Source organism: Balearica regulorum, chromosome 1 (assembly GCF_011004875.1).
Source record: "Balearica regulorum gibbericeps isolate bBalReg1 chromosome 1, bBalReg1.pri, whole genome shotgun sequence".
Taxonomy (NCBI): domain Eukaryota; kingdom Metazoa; phylum Chordata; class Aves; order Gruiformes; family Gruidae; genus Balearica; species Balearica regulorum.
The window spans coordinates 2,601,746-2,623,833 of NC_046184.1; the positions used below are offsets into that span (position 1 = coordinate 2,601,746).

Below are 22,088 nucleotides of genomic sequence, written 5' to 3' on the forward strand. Positions count from 1 at the left end.
AGCACTTAGCAATTGCCAAACCCCCCACTCAAATGGCTTTAAGTTATTATCATTAGCAATAAGAGAAGTGTAGCAACCTAAACCGGGGGTACCAAAGGCGCACTGCAATGCCCTGCTAGCAAACAAAAACCCAACGCGGGAGGAACCTAAAATCATTCCTTAAACTAGTCATGGAAATGGCTCTGGAGTAAATATCGTCCTAAGGAAAGCCAGGGCTCAAAAATGAGATTTTGGCTTCAGATGATTAAAATTTTACAAGAGCCAACCGCAGTACCATCCACTCACCAACCTATGGACCCTTTCGCATTCTTTGGGGTTGTTGCAGCCCACTTCCACCAGTGCAGCAATGACTATTCCTCAAAGTAGAGTAGATTATCAGAAACTGGACCTGCTCATACCAAACTGAGAGAATCCTGATCCTAAACAGCAAGACAGAAGGGTTTTAAATAAATGGTTTACTACTGAACTTTACACAAAACCACAAATTCCAGGCGAGCGCGAAGCTCTCATACAAAAAGAAAGGAAAAGCATATTATTTCAGATCACAGTAAGAAGAGTACCTGTTCAACTGTATCACAGTTGTTTTATTGCTGGCTGTACTGATGAAATGATTCCACTGTCGTTCAGAAAAGCAAAACGTGATTTATCTCTTCCAGCCTGGGACACATCTTACGCGCTGACATAGCACGGTCCCAGAAAGCTGTGCATGACACAAGGGAAAAAGGAGGGAAGATACTCTCCAAGTCAGATACATCACATTACAGAGAGATGTTTCCTTTTATTTGCCCCTGAATTCAGGTCACTTAATGTTCACTTAGGTTAAGTTACACCCAATTAGAAATTAAACATATAAAAACATACAGACCGATTTTAATGGATATCAGGACTTGAACATCTCACTGAATCAAGCTGAGGTGGCTGGGTACCTCCAAAAGCCTAGTCCTCCTGAAAAAAGCAGCTCTGGGAATTGATACAAACCAGGATATTATAATTCACAGGCATAAAAGTTTCCTACCTATTCTGTTTTAATCTGTGTAATATGAGATAATTCCACAACGTCTTTGTAAATTCACCATAAAGCCCTCAAATTCTTTAGTAATCCAAAACTCGAAGCCGAAAAGAAGCTGTAAATAAGTACCTTGAAAAAAATCAATGATTGCTTTCCAAACAAGGGTCTGTGACACAGCGAGTCCCAGAAAACCTGAGAGTCTTCCTGCCCAGAACCGTAACAACAAAACACAAACCAGACCTGGTTGGAGCAGCCTCCCAGTAACATTAATAAGACTGAAGCATCCATCTGGGGGGGTATTTTATAAAATGAGTATTTTTTTCAGTATGCTGCTTCATATCAAGAGGGAAGGGAAGCTTAGCACTAGTAGGAGAGTCGTGAAGATGGATAATCCAAGCTGATAAAGGAATTCATAACTGACTCCATCATCTTTCATTTTCAGTCTTCATTTGAGAAGCTCCTCTACTTATACAACACCTTGACAGAATCACAGAATTATTCAGGTTGCAAAAGACATTAAAGCCATCAAGCCTAACTGTTAACCCAGCACTGCCAAGTCCAACCACTAAACCATGTCCCTAAGCATCACATCTACACATCTTTTAAATACTTCCAGGGATGGTGACTCCACCGCTTCCCTGGGCAGCCTCTTCCAGTGCTTGACAACCCTTTGGGGGAAGAAATTTTTCCCAATATCCAATCTAAACCTCCCTTGGCACAACTTGAGGCCGTTTCCTCTTGTCCTATTGCTTGTTACTTGGGAGAAGATACTTTTTAATATTAAAAAAGGGACCATGTGGCATCTGACAATCTGCACAGTAGAGTACTAGAGGTCCTTTAGCTCTCAAGTGTGTGGGGCTAAAGGCTAAAGCAAGGGAGCTTGAAGTCAAGACCGAGGACTTACCAGAAGCCCTGAAAAGAGTTCCAAAACTGAATAACAAAGATTGTCATGGTTGAAAGTTGGAATGCATTGCCAAGGCCACCTTAGGGAGCAAAGCACAAAGTCCAAGCTGTGAAGATACATTGAAGGTGCAAGTAAAGAGTGAGCTAAGAATGAGCTTTAAACTAAAAGAGGGAAGATTTAGATTAGGTATAAGGAAAAAATTCTTCAGTGTGAGGGTGGTGAGGCCCTGGCACAGGTTGCCCAGAGAAGCTGTGGCTGCCCCTGGCTCCCTGGCAGTGTTCAAGGCCAGGTTGGATGGGGCTTTGGGCAACCTGGGCTAGTGGAGGGTGTCCCTGCCCATGGCAGGGGGGTTGGAACTAGATGGGCTTTGAGGTCCCTTCCAATTCAAACCAGTCTGGGATTCTGTGATTCCTTAACAACGTGACTGCTGCAGAAACGGATGCAATAGCTGCGGGCACTGCCTGGTAAGACTCAGGACCAAGAATGCAGCTAACACGGCTGCTAGCAACAATTACCTTCACAGTGCTTGCTTTCATGAACAATTTCACTCAAAAATAAGTAGTAATAAAAAAAAAATTGTATGGTCATTTTAAAAAGCAGGCGGATGACAGCTGATTTCCCGCTCTCTTACAGAGATGCTAACTGGCACTCTCTGAACTCGCAGCAGTCAGCAAATATCGATTGGCTATCAAAAATGACTCATACTGCCTTAGCCTGCTCAAAGTCCCTGACACAAGCCAAAGAAGAGATTTCACAGCCCAAGCCTGACTTTCAACACCTTACATCTCCCTGAGAAGTGAGAAGAATTACGTGGGAGATACAACCTCCCCCCTCCAAACCCTTCGGTCTTCTTTAGAAGTGACAGAGATGACCAGCTTCTTTGTCAGAGACCCCGACGGCTGGCCAAGGTCAGCCTTTAATAAGCAATAACACACGTCCTCAGACACCAGCAACGGATCAAAAAAAATTGTTTAAAACACACGCGCGCCACATACTCGCTTAAAGGAACTGAGACAAAGCGATGCGTCTATTAAGATGATTGCATTGTCTTCTTCCCCTGGATATAAGTATTTTGAATATTTAAAAAAAAATTTAAAAAAATCACTGCAGGAGTCTCAAAATGCATCGATCAGCAAGGGCGGACTAACCCCACGAAAGCAATGAAAACCTGTTGCTGTAAATCAAATGCAAAGCGTGCTCGCGCTAATGCTGGGACGAGGAAAGCTCTTTGCACAGCGAGGAGGGCACTAACAAAGCAAAGGATCTCTCCTGCTTCCATTTTTAGGTATCTCCCTCCTCTTTTTGCCTCCCTCTGAATTTGCCGTAGCTTTAATAACAATCTCGGAGGCAAAATCAAGAAACAAATTATTTTCTTACACATAATCCTCCTTATGCTGTCAAGTGCCTGACCCCAGTTTGATAATCTCATTTCCTGAGAATCAAAATGCTGGAAATTTAAGCTTCCTAGAGTGTTAATTGCGGCCCTGCTCCATTGCTAATCAAAAAATTGGATGTTTTGCATGAAAATGCTGCTCTAATTAATTCTCAGTCATAAAGCGCCCCGGTTTTAATAACCCCTTCTTGATTGGATAGCCTTTGAAGAGACAGTGCTGCTAATCCGCTAAACCAGAAAAAACACACGCAGAGGAAATAATAAGTGGGCTTACAAGGTCTGAACTAGATGATTGCATTAATACTGTCAAACCACAAAAAAGCGATTCTCTCCCCTCTCCTCCCTCCCCAAGCTCAAAGCAAACTGTGATCCTGCGCATCACGGGGAGACAAAAGCAGCTGCGTGACAGGAGGTTCATAACATCAAACCGTTTCCCCCTCCTTAGCATAACCAACTTGCTGATTCTTCAGCTGGTTATTCCCCATCCTTTTCTAAAAGGTATTTTTAACCGGGACCGTCCACTTGTCACAACGTCGCCTTTAACCAGACAAGAATTACATTGCCTTCCCCCCTTCCTCCTCATTGCCTCTGACTGACAACATATTATCATACACATCTCTAAAAGGTGCTGAACCGAATTTTCATTATCCAAAATGTCAAGATTCGTTTTTGTCACACAGCGAACACAGCTGGCTCCCTCCGGCAGCCCTCTGGTGAATCCAAATGGAACAAGGCACCTACAAATAACTGCGTTTTCCCTGGACCTGGCCTTACATTGTGCCCTTGTCATATCAGATACCATTTGCCTCTGCTGCTATTTCTTGGCGTCAAAATCTTAATTAGCAGAATTTCTCTTTGATTTCCTTAATTACTTAAAACCTTATGGCGAGAAATTTTCCGGCTTGGACCGGGAATAGATGAACAGCATACCAGTGAGTAACCCAAACCCACTCTCTAATATTAAATTTGTATCATAGGGATGTTTGGTGCTTTCTATTTATCACCTGGCCAACAAGAAAAAATTCTTCACAGGTTCTACTTATAAGAAATAAGGTTTAAAAAAGATAAAATCCAGTATCCACAGTCTTATTACAATAGGCCTTTGTTTCACAGCCAGATTTGCCATCCTTTCCCAGACCTGGACATGAGACACCTTTAGTTTTGTAGTCCTACTGACTCACTGGGACAACGCTTGATCCTTTAAACTTTCGGAAATCGGTTAATTCTTAGCACCAACAGTTATACCTGAGCCATTCAGCCAAGGTCCAAACTTCTGCTGACACCCACTGCAACCCAGGAGACAAACACACGGCCAAGATGAAGAGACATTCAGGTAAGAAAGATAATATTGCACACGGTAGCTAGCAAAAAGGAAATCTTACACATGAGATATATATAGCTGAACTACTGGCCAAGATATCAGATTTGAGGTATCTGAGCGTTGTGTATTTAGAATCGAGACTCTTGCATTAGATTTTCATTGTGGAGTTTAAAACTCCCACCAAGAAAAAAGTAACTTTGCAAGAGTGCTGGGTATTTAAAATCACCTCTGAGAAACTAAACCTTAAGAAAAATGGAGCAAAAGGAATTTATATGTGTTTTTAAAAAGTAAAGAGAAGTGTACTGCATCACAGAGATGTTCTGGACTGAAACTGCTTAAATAATTTCATAAAGAAATACAGAAATTTCACTTCAGCCCACAAAACGTGGGGGTACACTGCTTTGGGGTATGAACTTCATTCTTTGTTCTATTAAGGGCTTCCTCTGTGAAGTCACTTAACTTTTTTCTGCCTTGCACAACCAGCCCTGCCCTACCTTCCAGTGACAATAAGAGCACAAACTCATCCGCAAGTTGCCCAAGTAGGAGGATCAGGGAGGACATAATTTCTCAAAGAAAACCCCAAACCCTAAAACAAATGAAAAGAAGAAACCTAAAGGCACAATGACAACACAAGCATATTTTCAATCCTCTTACACAGCACAAAAGGTAGGCAGTGATTCCTCGAAGGGCACTGCATGGCAGCATCCTCCGAGCTCCCACGGCCACGCACGGCAGCACGCAGATGCGTGGGCACAGCAGCAACCACAGGGCTGTAGAGCCACCTCATTCGAGGCACGGCTGTGTCGAGTGTGCCCAAGGCACCATTTAGATGAATATACATTAATACCATAACTATTCAGACCCAAACCAGTGCAATCTAACAAAAGACTGAAAGGTGACTCTGGGATTTTGACTCTAATTCTGCTCCCACCGTCCCTCCTGGGACGATGCATCACATAACCTCAGCTTGTGCAGCTACAATCCAAATAAAATCCTGCTCTGCAAAGACATTGAGAAGTTTAATTAATGCTGAAGTGCGCTGAGCTTCTAGGGTGAATGAAATAACAAGTCCAAATTTTAAGAGGTGCTGAGCAGGTGCGGAGTCCGTTAACATCCATGGGAACAGCAGCTGCTCGGGAGCACTTCACATTTCATTCTTAAAAACGGCCCAGACGCACACCACCAGCAAAGCTGACCTTCATACGAACGACCAGGGCCTGCACGCGCGCAGATAACGGCGAAGCCGGCTGCTATTTTCCATGCTGATCAGCACCCTCGAGGCTCTTCAGATTTTTACAGCGTATAAAAACATCTTTTCCCATTTCTACTGATAAACTAAACTGAGGCCACGGTTACCGTGAGCACAGTATACAGCTACATGAATTCCCTATGGCCACAGGACTCTGAAACAATACCCGATATATCTAGAAGCAGCCTATAAACTACACCACCTTTGACAAAGTAATACCATGCTAGAAATTATCAGCCAACAGCGAGCAGCACGGTGCACGGCTGCTGGCGAGACGTCTCGTGTCCCCGGAGCTCCCCTAGCCCTGAATCCCGCGCTGACGAGGCTATCCACGAGTAAGGAAGATCACTAGCTCAGATTAGACATCATTTGAAATAAAGATTATTGTCCACTGAGCTTTCCATTTTCAGTTCTGGCTCCTTTTGCTTCTGTTGTTGGCTTGCATTTATTTATTTTTTATGATTTTTTTAATTGATTGGTACCTGCAGAATGCAGCTCCAGTCACTTTGCCTCAGCCCCACAAGATGTAGACGCGTAAAGCCCTGGAAGACAGACTTCAATGCGCTCGTGCAAGGCAACCGTGCTGGTGAAGGCTGCTGGATCACGTGAAAACTAATTGCACGCACAACGCACAAACCACGTATGTACCAAGCTCAGTATAACGAAATTAAAACTTGAGTTAGTGCTTTTAAAAAGCACTACCAGAATACGCAATCAGAAATCCAGACCTGCATCGATACTATCCAGGAACAGTAGTGGTCTTTATTTTTGCTTGTAACCTTGTTTTCCAGATACCAATTACATTCAAGTTGATGAAAAGAACCTCAAGGCCCCTGTAGACTGTCTCCTGCCTTACTGTGCAGCCCCAGTGACACCCTCCTACCATCCACTGTCCCCTCCTGCAGTCCTTGACCTTCCTCAATGGCAAGAAACCACGTTTTTTCTTTTATTCCCAAGAAATCGTTGGTAATTGAAGACAGCAGTGGAGTGAAATAAGGTGCACGCATGGGATTCATTCCACCAGTCAGCGACAGGCAACCACCTCTGCGGTGAAATACAGCAACGTTTTAACCTAGTTTCCAATGAAAATAAGAGTTATCTGATCTTCTATCTGTCCAGCTGGCTGTCCCATCCTCACAACAATTGAGCTGGTGAGCCAATTTCTACCAAAGGTGGCAGAAGCATAGATCTTAAAAGCAGTAAATTCTGAGCGGTTTTGTGAAAACAGACAGCCGTGCGGACAAAAGCAAAATAAACGTGTGCCTCCACGGAAGGAAAAGCCGCAGTGAGGACGTGTTAGCTCTTCGTGCTGTTGGGACCTACCAGCCAGGCAGCAACCTGCACGTTTGCTTCCACGCGGCTGCTTGCTCGGTATGTACTTCGCTCGATCCAGCCACGGTAGATGCTGGTTTTCGCTTAGCGGGTGGTTCGGGGACATAGGCAGGCACTGGTGGGTGCCGGGAAGAGAGAAACGAGGGGGATGAAGCAGGTTTAGAGACATGGTGAGATGGGTGGCTAATGAAGGAAGGGTGTTAAGGGAGAAAAGGAGACATATCTGAGATGGACAAGGCTTCAGTAATTCAGCTGCTCGTGGAATAAATTTTTTTAAAAGTATACTCGCGTTACTTAAGACAGTCTATACAAAGAACGTCATATTTGATAAATGGTAGGAGGGCATCAACAAGGAAAACGGCAGGCTCTTGGGAAAAAAATAAGAAATAAGAAGCTTAATGATGATTGTTACTTGTTTTGTACAGAAGAAACCACCTCTGACATTGTACTTCTGACAACAACCTGGGGCACCACATCTATGTTAGTCTAGAAGGAGATATTTCAGTTCTGTACTTGATTTATCCTCCTCCCCTCCCTTTTTAATGATAATTGTCAAACAACTAGTGTGTCCAACTTCAAGGAAAAAAAAATAGGAAAAATACAAGGGCCAAGTCTTCCTCCTCCAATTTCAGTGGAATAAGACACAAGAATTAATCCTTCCATCTCTAAATCACTTACAGCAGGTCCCCTTCTCCCACTGAGGGATAATGTGTGCCTTATGCACTGCACTATTTCAGTCCAAATGAAAGAGGTTAATGACAAAGCATTACTCTGATCTTCACACATTTTAAGGCTATTTAAATTAAATTCTTATTTCAAAAAGTTGGCAGGAGCCAAACTTTTATAAGTTCTTTTTTTTTTTTTTTTTTTTTTTTAAATGCATATGTTTCTTTGAAGATCTTTTCAGGAAAAAGATTTCCTAACAAGCCACCCTCCCCCTGCTGCCACTGAAAAATCATCCCTGTGGATAAGGCTGTCAGGAAGAGAAACTGTGTGGCATTCACAGAAGAGACTGTCACATGCCCGCCTTCCAGTAACCTGATTGAACAATTAAATTGTATTTCTCTTTAAAAGGGGTATAAAAAAAATATCAAAATGCAGATCTTGCTGTGGTCTGAGATTCAGGAAGATTAATGAGCTACCTAAAAGGGAACAGCAGCTTATAATAGAAAGAGAGGACAGTACATTTTTAACATAAAGTTCAAAGGGAAACTTTTCTTGATGGTTAAACTGCAAAGATTTCTCAGCAAAGTCATCTCATCTATTGTCCCTATTGACTCCCTACATTGACTTTTTGTCACCTATTGCATCACATTCAAGCTCTTCCAATTCATCCAGAAAGGGCAATACAATCTTGTTCCTATCCGCACTAATTCCTATATTTTGTCCTTTACTTCTTTGTCAGCTCGCAGGCTTTGTTCTTTCCAACCCCGTGCTAGCTCGGCAGCTGGAAGTCTGCACAGCTCTCTTTTGCACCCTCCTCTCTTGAAAATGCTCACAACCTCCCGCTCGAGACAAATGTTGCCTCCAGATTTGTCTTATATCAATAAGGAGTTACTCTTTCATGAAATCTGGCTGTGACCATCAGTAACAAGTTCTGAATCCAGGAAAGGAGCTATTTAAAAATAAATCCTCAGTTCAGCCTAACAGCAATAGTAACCACAAAAATACCCAGATCTCAGCCATAAGGTACCTGGGAGAGGACGTGGAGCGAGTCAATACTGTTCTCTACTGTGTTTTTAAAGCAACATGGACAACTGGTCAGGTCAGGGCGTGAAGGCAACTTTGAACGACAGAAGGCAACAAGACTAATCCCAAAGAGACCTGAAAATCTTGAGGCAAGTGCTGCAGGCTCCCTGATGGCCCCATCACTGCTCCAAACTTAGTGCTCTCAACAGCTCCAGAATTCTTGGCTTTGAACCCACACTTGTGCCATGCGGTTTGTAGCACAAAGCTATTAACTGTGGAGAAGTAATTACTCAAAACATACTGCCTGCTCGTATAAGAAAATGATGGTGCAATACAACAGCTTACACTTTTCAACACCCTACTGAAGTGGGTAACCTCTTTCAGTTGATCCTGGGCACAAGAACATGTGACAGATTTTAAGGTGAGAACTTGAGTCTCAAGAGGCGAAGAGCTGTAAGCTAAATACCTTCCAAGTGTGCACAAATGGCGATGCTACAATTTAAAAGACAGGTATCTCCATTTTATTTTATTCCTATAAGCTGTCAGATCATAGTGTGGGCAACTGTCAACTTCTGTACGTCTTTATCTCAGATTTTTAGTTCACAGTCCATCCAGAACTATCTAAAGTTAACCACAGAGTGCATCCTTACATCCTTAATCATCAAGACTAAGAACATCTTTGTAGAGTCACCTAAGTGAAGCAGTCTGTCCACAAGAACACTGTATGTCCCTCAAGGCTTCTTCTCACACTGGGTTTAACTTGTCACTGAGGACAACTAAGTTATAAAAGGAGGAAGGGAACACAAAGTCATCCAAAAATTCGCTTGTAAATTATAAAACATCCTTAATTAAAAGCCAACTGAAAATTATCATGGGTAAGATTTCAAGAAGAAATTCTACCCTTGTCCATCACTGTAATATTTGAACAGTACATATTATTGCTTGTTACAATTAGCCCAGTAAGAAACTAGACTAGATGACACAAAAGAATTCAGTCCTGCTATACACTATCATGACAGCTTTAAGATCTTCCTTTGATTTCGTTCCCAAAACCAACACTTTTATGAATTAGATCATTCAGGAAAAAACCATGAAATGATGCCATGCTCAGAGGAGAGAACACTTCTCTGTGTATATACAGCACTTGCCACAAGCAATATAAACCAGCAAGAGTAGACCAACTCTTCAAATTCACCATTTTCAAACACTCTGCAACTCTTCAAGTCTTGTACAAAAGACAAAGAATTGGTCACTTTAGTCCATACCACTTGCAACTTCAAACGTGAGCTGACTGAGCTTAGCTCCCAAAGCAATCCAGGGTAAGTATGACACTCAGCATATGATGTAAGGAAATAAACTGCAGATAAGGAAGGAGACATGAGCTCCAAGTATCCAAAAGCAGTGCTCATGGTGAGACTGTCTGCATGTCACCCATTGTCTTGTGAGTATCTTTTACGACTAAGACCTGCTAGCTGAAAATGCAGTGGGAATAAAGAGAAACCCTGCTGCTTCACAACGTAGTAAGAATAAATAAACAGAGCTTAAAAACCGGAGACATTTAGACAGCCTGTGTGCCAAAGTAAAGAAGTATTAATACTCTGATGTAGCATGGACATGATATTCAAGCTCCTGCAAAAGAGAATTATCCAAACTAGCACATTATCAATTCCCCCACCTTGAAGTTCTCCACTTCTGTAAAGTTCCCTTCTCTGCTCACGCAAATAGGCACTCATGCTAATAGCATGGGAGGAGGACTCAAACCTGTAATTAAAAAAAATAATAAATCCAGTCAGTTAGCCATCCATAGAAACATCCTTCTTGTAAGCACCAGTCAGCTCTAAATTAAAAGGACTTCTCTGCATGCTGGAGCAAAATTATCAAGGCAGACAAAAGCACATTTTTCCTATAAAACTCCATCACTGATGCACCACGTTCTGCCACTTCTGATCAACACAGCTCTACCAGCAACCGCCCGTGACACAGACCTGCCCGCAAAGCACAGAGATGCTCCTCCGCGCTATCAGCTGGGAGCACCCAGACATTTAAGAAGGAATGGCCCCAAAACCTCGTAAAATCGAAACCAAAGCCATAGGCTAGCACCATCTCAATTGCTGACCTGTACATGAAAATTTAAAACTAACATTCTCCTGGAAACTAGGGAGCGATAAATTATTCAGCATTTATCATACGGCTCTAACACTCGACAAGGACCAATCTGAGAGGCAGAGACAAATATTTCCCAACTACTGTAGCCCCATAAACAAGATTTTTGCCATTGATAGTAAAAGGCCACAGAGTGGGCACTGACCCAACGCCGTGGGGTCTCAGGACGTCTCTGATTTTGCCGTGCCCTGAGCTGGGTGTCCCTGTGATCACAAGTGTCCCATGGCCAAGGACTCGTGCCCGACCTGCCTGAGCTCAGCGCTGGGGACACCCCGCATGGCCAAGGGCTGCCGCCCCGGGCAGGCACTGCCCAGCAAACACCAGATCTTGCTGTGCCCGGGCTGGAGCTGGGCAGCTCTGCCACTGGTGCTGGGGACCAGGGAGAGGGGAGCATGGCATGGGGACAAAGCATCTTCAAATAGCCAAAGCGAACACAAGACTTGGAGGGAAAGCATCTTTCACGAACATCAAACTCCTCGAGGTGAAGACCTCAAGACGTTGATGATTTGCTGTAACAACCCTTCTGCTAAGGAAGACTGAACCAGCCTTAGCACTGCCCAGAGGGACACTGGAAACACCAGCATCACATCAGAGAAAAGGGACAAGCTTTTGTAAGCTTTTTTGTGCAACGCTGTTAAGGTTGTTACTATTAATGAGGCTTTTCTGCCCTAATTTGGACTGTGAGTGTTAGTATTATTGCAACAGAACTAACAACAATCTATCACAATACAACGAATGCTTAAGACTTTAATTAAACAAACAGTAAATTCTTGGCTCTGTATTTATGATGTGCTCCCTTTTGCCCCTAATGAGATATTAAGCATAACATTATCGCTGTGGTCCAGAGGTTTTCTCCAGGCATCAAAACCAGAAGTTCCAGGTCAAGGCAAACTACAGCAATAAAGCTCAGTGTCCTCCTTGAGACAGCAACTCTGATTATTCCTCAGAGCCCTGCACTGGCTTTTGCTGCAGGATCCCACTTCTTTCCCAGAGCCATCCAGTTACATTCCTCTATTTCCCCTCCTCTGCCATTTCTTTCATCTGCTGTTCTCCCACATTCCTATTTCCACTTAACTCCTCTACTCTTGTAACTCCTTTCCCCACGCTGATCCTCCCACAGCAAAGCTTTCAAAATATGTTTGTTTTACATAGAACTACACATAATTATAGCCAAGCCCGAGACTAATGTTTTGGGTGTTCAACATCTGCTTGTACAATCCACTCCTTTCCCACCAAAGCCCAATTTCCATCTTGCAAATCTGATCTGCAGGGAGATGGCAACCTGAATGTGCACTTGGCTACCTTTGGGAAGAGAAGAAAGCCAGGTTTATGAACTATCTGAATTCCTAAACTACCCCTCAGCTGAAGTTTTCTTTTTTAAGCCAACATTAAACAACTAAATACATCAAGACTTTTTTTTTTTTTTTTTTTTAATTAAACCCATTTTAAAGATAGGGAAACACTGATTCGAAGTCTCTTCCAAATACTAGCTACTGATTTCCAGACAGCAGGACACAACTGAGGAGTTCTCATTCTTCCCACTATTGCTAGAAAATGCAACTGGCAAAAATACTTAGTATTTATAAAATTAGCTTACAGCAAGCTATCACAGGTTACGGTACAAACACCTGCATCCATCTCCGAGTAAAACGTGAGGTGGAGCCCTGTCCTAAGAGACCCCTGAAGTGCGGAATTAAACGTAGATATTCTGGTGACAAGTGGAAGGCTCCTCTAATTCGGATGGAGCTAATGGAAAGGCAAGAAAAAGAGCCTTGCAGCCTGGCACGAAAAGCACTGAAGATGGGAGAGGAGACAAGAATAACACTCCATCAAACATGTACATTCCTCAGTGGACTGAGAAATTCCATTTCAATGGAGATTTCCATAGATATAGCGACAGCTGACAGAAGACAGATAACCAAATAAGAGATCCCAATAAGTGCTGCTGTCACTCTGGTGCCAGCAATGACTTGGTGACAAGACCATGAGTGGTAAGAGACATGCTGCTCCTATGAGGTTATGCACTTTCGCTTTAAACAATTAAACCCACCTTCACTCTCTGCTGACAAACTAATTTACAGCCTTAAACTGCTGGAGGTGAAACAGAGCATCCTCATTCCTCAAACTTAAATGGCTCAAGTACACCCAAGAACAGACACAATATGAAAAGGTGAGCAGCCCCATTTTGCTCCAACATTCATCTGCTAGTCAGAGTAAATTCAAAGACTGTAATTCTCAAGCCCAAGAGCCATGGGAATGTTAAAAAAAAGGGTGGGGGAGGAATAACCGTGGGTTGACAGGGACAAGAGGCACCTCTGAAATCCTCCAGGCAACAGTTAACCTTTAATAACAGAGGATTACATAGACAGCTCATCCTGCGAGAGGGAGAGAAGTCAGTGCAGAAGATTTCAGTTTCTAACTGGGGCCTTTGGTACTCCGAGAATACAGCCACCGGATACACATGCCCACGGGGCAAAGCACAGGGAGTTCTGGATAATCCAGAAAAAGCTTTAGCTGAAAAAAAACCAAACCCAAAACCCAAAACAAAAACCCCAAACCAACACTCTGTAAAGAAGATGCAGAACACAAAGATCCCCTCCCAGTTACCCGAAACAGCTGATTACTCTCAGCCTTTCCCATTACTGAAGCTCCTGCATAATTTCCCCACCATATAACAAGCTATCTCCAATCACAAATGAGGGGTTCTTTATTAAAAAAACACACCCAGACTTCATGGATCCCCATCTCCAGCAAAATAAGGGGTGAAAACACAAGCTCACTTCCAATCGCTTCTTCCCCAGCGAATATTCCACTAGATATTTTTAACCTTGGACCCTCTCAACTCGGGAGAGCAAACCCTCATGAGGCTAAGCTCCGCTCGGACGGGTAGTGAAAGACTGACAGCCCAAGCCCTGCACCAGCTGATAGTGCAGAGGGGTGCTGAGGACCCATCAGACACACTGCTCCTGCTGCAGCTGAGCACGGTTAAAAGGTTAATGCCTCGAGCTGCTGGTACTCCCACCGCAGCTCCACTCTGCCCTTCCCTTCAATCTACCATGAAACTTGCTCGTTCCTTCACCAACTGTTTCTGAACAATCTCATTATTAAAAAAAAAAAAAAAAAAAAATCATTCAAAAGATTATTTTGGCAGCACTGAACCAGGGAGCAGCCACACACGCAGTTATGCTGGCAGAGCTGAGGAAGCTGTGATCTTTGAACTTTGGCAGAGCACCCACTGCCAAAACAGAACGTTTTGGTATCCCCCAAAATCCTCAAGAGGCCAAAGAGAACGACCAGCACACGTAGTCATGGGAAGAGATGAAAATTCAGCACAGCTCCCCTGAACCCAGGTGTAGTAATAAGACCATCTCTCCTCTCCTACCAGTGCTGCTCACCAACCACTCCTCCTCATTTCTTATTCTTGCACATGAAATCCTTCCCTTGGCCACCTAGCCTCTCATCCCCTCTCTTACACCCTCCTCTCAACCACTTAATTCTTTCCACTCTGAACTCTGAATCAAAGGAGGCAGTGATAGGATTAACCGCTTAGTCTATCTAGTAATTATATAGTTATCGTAATTCTCTTTGTCCAGTCCCCTTTATCTCTCTCTCTAACAGGTCCTGAATTTACCATGGACAAAGACAAGCGTAATGTTTCGCTGCATGCTTTGCGGCAGCTTGTATAATGGGATCCCAGTCCCGACATGAGCCCTGAAAAGAACTACACTTTAAAAACCAGTGATGAATCCATAACAGAGATCTTACTGAGGCTTTAGCTTTGGGCATTAAATCTCCATCTCAAAACTTATAGTCCTCTCACACTGTGAAACTGCGATTAGCAGCCAGTGCTGTGCAGTACTTGAGGGACCAGAGATGGCTTAGGCACAGCTTTAACATCGTCCAAGCACTTACTTGAACAAAGGGTTTTTAGGTCTTTGTGGTTTCTTCTTTGCGAAGAATGCTGCAAATTCTCTCCCAGAGCTGGCGTAGCTAAGCTGGGTGGACGGCTCCGAGGCCGTGCGGGTGTTCTTCATATCCAGATACTCTGTCAGCAGCATCTGCGAACAGAAGGAAGGGGAACTCAACATTCAAAATAAAAACAGCATTATAATGTAACGTGAATGTCTAGGATTTTTAGGTACTCTACAGGATTGGAAAATTAATAAAAATCTCAAAAATTCTAATTAACGGGAACCTAGCTTTATTTTCAGAAATGTGATCCAAGTGACTTGTATGGCACCATCACTAACTTGGTAAAAGCTCATTTTATATTACTTGACCAACTCAGCTGCTGCAAAACCCTGATGGTACCAAACGTGTCGTGCAACAAGTCCCCACTGCTCCCAAACCCGATTCTATCGGCAACAGGGAGATGGTGGGCGGTTGCTGGCTGGCCTTTTCAGACTGATTACATACCACAGCTCTTAGAAACATGAAGGTTAGCAATATTGATCTGTTCAGTTACAAAAGCAGATTTTATAGACACAGATGTATGCCTATATATTTTCTACATATTTATATGTAGAAATAGAAAACATCCATGCGTGTGTTCGGGTGCATGTGCTGCAGGTCGCGTATGCTGTTGGAAAAAATCCTGAGAATGCTGAAAAAATTGCCCTTTAATAGCTCCCAAACCAAACATGCTTCTTTTACCATTAAAAAATATAAATTCTCACAGCCACCAGTTCTGCCAATGTAGTTTAGGATTGATTTTCCTCTAGCCCAGTGCACTCGGTCAGGGATTGGGGAGTCCCTTTTTAAGACCATGGTCCCCCTTTGTGAAACCCTTGCAGCCCTGAGCAGTGCCCCAATATTTGATGCTATTTAAGCGACTCCGCGTTACACAAGCAGAAAGAGATTCCAAGTCATTCGCTTTTCATTTCCTTCTGTCTGAAGATGGAAAGAAACCCCTTGAAAATTAACTTTTGTCAGTGTATTCAGAAAGTCTCAATTTATTTTCAGAAAACTCTACCTACTCGGAGGCTATTAGTAATGTGTTCCATTTTAATAATTAGCTAGTCAAAGCCCATCAAAGAGAGTTGTCTGTAATGAAAGGAATACATCAGTGCTGTGCTGTCTAAGTTTAAACAAATTACATATGAATAACTATCTAGGCAAATGGTATCATGCCCCTAATTAGAAACAATTCAGGACAGCTTGGGAAAAAAAAATAAAATACAAACACAAAGAAACTTCGACTCCTAAAACATCTCAATTAAAACCTTACCTGAGCGCAAGCTTTTAAAACGCATGCTTATTGTTAAGAGTAAAAATAATCACTGCACTAATTTTTAACAGTAATTTACCAAATCCGTTTGTATTCGTGTATTTGCATTTCATCTTCTCTACTTAACAACCCTAAAATTGCCACAAAAATGTAATTAAACCCTCAAACTTAATCAAGTTTAAAAAAAAAAAGAAAAAGAAAAACACTTAGCAATTTGTTCTCCCATTATGGATGAAACCTATTTATAATGGATTCCACGACTCTAGTGTCACTTTATGTCCAGGACTAGGAAATGTAATGCGTGTAATACAGTACTTGGCTCCAAGATTACAATAAGTCAATAGAGGTTTGAGCTAGGAACATAATGAATTAGCTCTGCTGGTTAAAAAGTGAAACAGAGAAATAAAAGATGAGTTTGTGGTTAGACATTCAGAACAGTTCTGAAAATGCCACAGATTAGGAAAAAGAAGAGAAAATTGTTAATTTATGGTATTACTAGATAGGCAGTGCAGGACAGTTAAGACGCAAGGCTCTGAAAAAAGTCAGAAGCTGTAAAAGCAGCAAAAATCGCCGGTTTTGATAACTATTCTCAAAGTTCATCTTTAAGTTATAAAATTCAGGCATAGCAGAAAGCGTGTTAGACAGATCGAAGCTCTTTCTGCTCCAGTGCCCTGTATTCAACAGTTACACAAATTCTTCAGAACAAAGTAATTAAGCGTAAGCATGGCTGAGCAGTTACAATACACAGCCAAGCGGGAGAGAAGTTAAGACAGGAGAGATCTTCAACGCACAGTACATTTGGCTTGTAACTGCAGCATGAAGATTAAAACCCTTATAATTTTTAAGCAATACCATTAACATGTGGGCCAGTCTGAAAATCTTGCCAGCTATTTGCCTGAAAAAATAGCGTGAAGTTTTCGTTTCTCATTGCGTTGTGAAATGCACGGCCTTCGCTCAACGTCATCGGTCTCGATTTATTCCCTACGTCTAGACAGTTCCAGTTACCCAGTTGTTCGGCTCTCATAGTCCTAGTAGAAGATTTTAATAAGTATCATATTTCAATGTTAGAAGTTGTGGCCTGGCCGCGTACTTATTAAAAGCCACAGCAAGCTAGAACATTAAAATCCACTTAAAAGAAAAGAAAAACCAGACATTTTCCTGCCTATCTAAGTGAACAGGAGCTCGCCTTAACCAACCAAGTAAGGGATTTCATGATTTGGTCCCATAACACCTGATTAGTAGTTGCTAAGCCATCAATCACAAACCTTATTATACGTTAATCACATGGACGTACAGCAAGATTTATGAGTGACTGTAAAGTTTGCAACATCCCATTCATCTATAATAAGGACTTTTGACTTTCTGTTCAGTGGTTGAATTCTGCCAACCATGTAGTATATTTACATCAACGTCAAACAAATAAAGCCGTACATAAAGCAAGAGAACAAAGCATTCTTTCTCCTACTGCTCTTTGGAAATGAAAATTAATATAAAAATGTTCTATCAAAAAAGCTATATTTATGGATTTGGAGGCTTAATTAAATTCTGGAATTTCAAAAGGTCGTATCAGTATGTGTAGCCTGTCTATCACGTTGATCAGATAACACTCGCACTACGCTGCCTTTCTGAACTGCAACGGGGCAAGAACAAATTTGCTTCTGTGTCTGACTGCTGCTCGCACTTGCTGTGACTCTCCAGATCCACATTTTTATTCTTTGGCTGAGCCTCACGAGAAGTTGTGTAAGTCGTTATGGCTTATCGTGCTCAAGATTGACCTCTGAACACAGCATGGACAATAAAACATGCCTGGCCACAGGGCGACAGCTAAATTAATTCATTATTTGTACCTCTTGTGAGGTTTTAGATACGAGGCCTGAGCTCTGAATAAGCTCTGCTCCATCAATTAAAAGCTGTAAATGGTATTTCACATCCTCATACACTCTGAATTAAGACGGATGCTGCAGTGTAAACAGTTTGCTCCATCAGAAAATCATGACAGTTGCAACTCTACGCTATCAACACTGATTTTCATGCCTTCATGTATTTGGGGGGTCCAGAAAAATCAAATGAAAACTAACACCATCCCATGAATTCTGCAAGGGTAAATGGGATGACCAGGTAATTACTGGCCTCCCCACCTCATATTGATCAGGGACAAAATCACAGAACAGATGATAGAAGACTCTATTAAAAAAGAATTAAGGGAGAATAATAGAATTCATGTCCAGCAACATGGATTTACAGAACACAGATCTTGGCTAACCAGTATTCTTGTGATGATGACAAATTTTGCTTTAAATAAAGAGAGAGATATGGTTATATTTCCACCAAGGAACTGACAAAAGCCAAAATGCTAAAAGTCAACACAGTATCTGAAAGAAAAACGGGCAGGCACACAACAAGATCCTTAACGTATAACTAGAAATGAGGAAACCACCGATACTGGGTTTTATAAGGTCCCAGAAATGTTCATTCTCTTTTCCTTTTGTTCTCTGAATTCCAAAGGAAATACAAGACTACTGCAGAACGCTTCTCTTTTGTTGGATAGATATTTTCTAATTTCCAACCCAAGTTTGGCTGTCTTCATTTGTAAAACAATAGTAATTACAAGAAGCTTAATCAGACAATGAAAGCACATACAATAGTGGCTACAGAAAGCCTTTTCTGGACTGGATGGACCAGAACTTTACCCATTTCAAATTCCTATGAAAATAACGACTACAGAAAGTTTGGAAATTATAAATTTTTTGTTGGGGGCGGGGGGGGGGGAATGGTAAAAAATAAAGTGAACACAGCATTAACAGAATAATATTATTTTCTTTGTAATTATTATTATTATTCATAATATAATCAATCTACTACAAGAATTTCAATGTCAGCAGAGTTAAATCTCTACACCTAGGGGGAAAAAATGGAAGTCATGATCTACAGGATTATTGCGTAAAGCTGTGACTCTAGCAAATTTGGGAATATTGAAGATAATCAACAGCAGAGAAGGTCCCACTGTGACGACGGGTATTAGCTAACTCGAAATATCTATATAAAACAGAGAGCTTTGCCAGAAGTAAAAGTTTACAGCATCGCCCTGTATTGGTCTCGCGTCTGGAATGCTGAATGAAACCCTGGCACTCATAAACAAAGAGATAGGGGAAAAGAGGGTGGAAGGAAGGGTGCACAAAAGCAGCCTGGAAGTTATTAAAAGGCTGGAAGGCACGACTTACAGCAAAACACCGAGAAGCCGTGAGCTCAGTCTTGTTAGCTTAGCGAAGAGAAGGCTAAGAGGTTACCGGATCAGTCTGCAAGCGTGGAACACAGAGGGTACAGAACGGATGAAAAAAAAAAAAAAAAAATCTTCGCTAATGAATTTTTTAAAAAAATCCAAAGGATGGAAAGTTGAAGTTGGACAGGCTTTGACGAAGGGTAGGCATTCATTTCCAGAGCATAATTAACCACTTACATCAAAGGTTACAATGTATTGTCTGTCACTGATTTTTTTTTCCCTCCCCAGTCAAGACTGGATGCTTTTCTAAAGCATATGCCCTCTTTCAAACTGTAATTAATTCAAGAAAGTACCATGGCTTGTTTTACGCAGAGGTCAGACGAGAAAATGACAACAGCTCCTTATAATCTGGGGATCTTAATAAAGCCACCAAACCACTCAGTGCCAGCTCTCAGGCTCTTGCATGAAGGAACCATTAGTGTTCAGTGTACTACCGCTACACAGCGCCTTTAGTGACCGTTTTGAGTTGATATAGGAAATAAAAACAGCTGCTGGTAACGTTTGTGTTTGAAGAACGGGTTTAGTCTAGTGGAATCTTCTCACCCAGGCCCATCTTTGGCAACTGCTGGGCATGAAACTACAAAGGAAGGCTACCTGACTTGAACTTTGAGGAAACTTCACAAATTAAAAAAACCCCAGAAATAACACCCTCGGCATCTGAGAACGTCTCTAGTATTTTGCTATGCAGTACTGGCAATTGAAAACAAGATTTATTTTCAGTGTATTGCTCTGACACACTGGGCAGCTGCAGAAACGTTGGCCTTTCAGCTGTACTGAGGCACTACGGACTCCTCCTGAGCTGTACTGGCCTCTGAGAAAGCTCAGGAGTTACATTTTAGTTAGACCTAGCAGGAGGAATCAGAAGCTGAGACTACAAAGCGGAACAGAGATTTCCTAATGGGATTTCAATGAGGAAAGTTGGTTAAAAACAGAACAGCAGATCCAAATTATCCTACATCCCCTAGTTCAACGGGGATGCCCAGAGACAGCAAACCACGGCACATACATTAACGAAAGGCAAAACATTCTGAGAGATGATGAGATCCAGCTAGAGATCATGAGATCCAGCTAGAGATGATTTCAGGGGCAATGAAAGCAACTGCTAATGAATCCTGGGGGACAAAGAAAAGAAAAAAAAAAAGCTGGGAGTTCAAGTAGGATGCACTACTGTGACATGCACTTACTTCTTCATAAACACATGAAATGAGGCGTCATTCTTGAAGCCCCGGAGATGGGAGGTAACTACCAGCAAAGTGCCAGAATAAGGCAAGAAAAGCAGCGGCACTTTATGAGAGACAGTAGTCTATAGCTAATTACCCAGTAATTTGCTGTATCAAAATTCTTAATAATTAAATTGCTGCAGTAATTGTGGAATATAACAAAAAAAAAAAAAAAAAAGAAAGTAACAGTTAATTGAATTCTGACAGCACTGAGCTTTCTGTGTAAGTTGTACCATGTCGAGAGCAGGGGCCGAGTACACACATGGCAAGCACGACAAAGGACAAAGCAATAAGGTAAGTCTGAAAGAACAAAAACAATTTTAGGTACCGTGAATACTGTTTAATGCTGCACAACCTGCTTTATCTAATCCTCTTGTTGCCCATGAAATTAATTTAACTGAAACATAATAATAAAAACCTTTCCAGAATTAATTATCTCAAGGCATCACCCAATTCCATTATTGTACAAGAAGCAAGAATTCCTTTTGTTTTTCATTTTTGGGAAAAAGTAAAAAATAACCCCAGAACTATTTAGATAATACTATCACTGCCACTGCTACTACACTCATTATCAATGCTAATTGTCAATTAGTGTAACTATTACTGTGGACCTGTGAATGTGCATCTACCTCCAGGGAGGAAGGGAAGGAGGGAACAAACCTCGTAACTACTTTGAAAACACAACTTCTTAAAAGCCGTTTTACTTGGCAACAAATCCTACACCTGCTGGGTTGCTTCAGAGAGATTAAAACCAGAACCTTTTTATTTCACAAGCATTTGATAACACGTGCGTGGACTTTACAACCTTAGTACCACAGGCTCTGATTCCACTTGGTGTACGGATGTGCTGAAGTCACTTGAGACGTATATACAAATATAACGGCGCAGCAAAAGGAGAAACCGTTACGCATGTCTCAGCCATCCACATCAGGTCGCGGGTTCCTCGAATGAGCCAGCGCTCACCAGCACTCATTTCATTTTCCCACTCCTTACGCAAGCTGCCACAAGATTGGGTCTGACCGCGACGAACACACACGATACAAGGCCTCTTACCGTCACTAACTTTACCCCATTCCCCTGTGCCGCATCAATATTAGAAGTTTCATCTTAACTTATACCTGTGGCTCAAAAAATAAGCAGCTAAAAGAAGCTGCTGAGGGACTACAGCAGGTAACTTTACCTTCTGCAAGATGAGAGCGGACACGTGATGATGAAAAAGAGCGCTGCCTCTTTTCCACGTCCGCAAGGGGGGCCTTGCACTTGCTTTCTAACTTTAGTGCATTTAATATCCATATAACCAA

The 22,088-nt window shown here is 42.1% G+C and overlaps 1 protein-coding gene across 5 annotated transcripts in view; it reads right to left on the reverse strand.

Annotated features, from left to right (window-relative positions):
• EXOC4 (exocyst complex component 4) overlaps positions 1-22,088 on the reverse strand; it is a 403,799-nt gene that overhangs the window by 278,777 nt on the left and 102,934 nt on the right. For all 5 annotated transcript variants that reach the window (XM_075756167.1, XM_075756505.1, XM_075756247.1 and 2 more), the window contains exons 8-9: positions 14,973-15,118; positions 10,573-10,658 (exon numbers count right to left, since the gene is read on the reverse strand). In XM_075756167.1, coding sequence (XP_075612282.1) covers positions 10,573-10,658; positions 14,973-15,118 — 232 coding nt within the window. The remainder of the gene's footprint in view (positions 1-10,572; positions 10,659-14,972; positions 15,119-22,088) is intronic.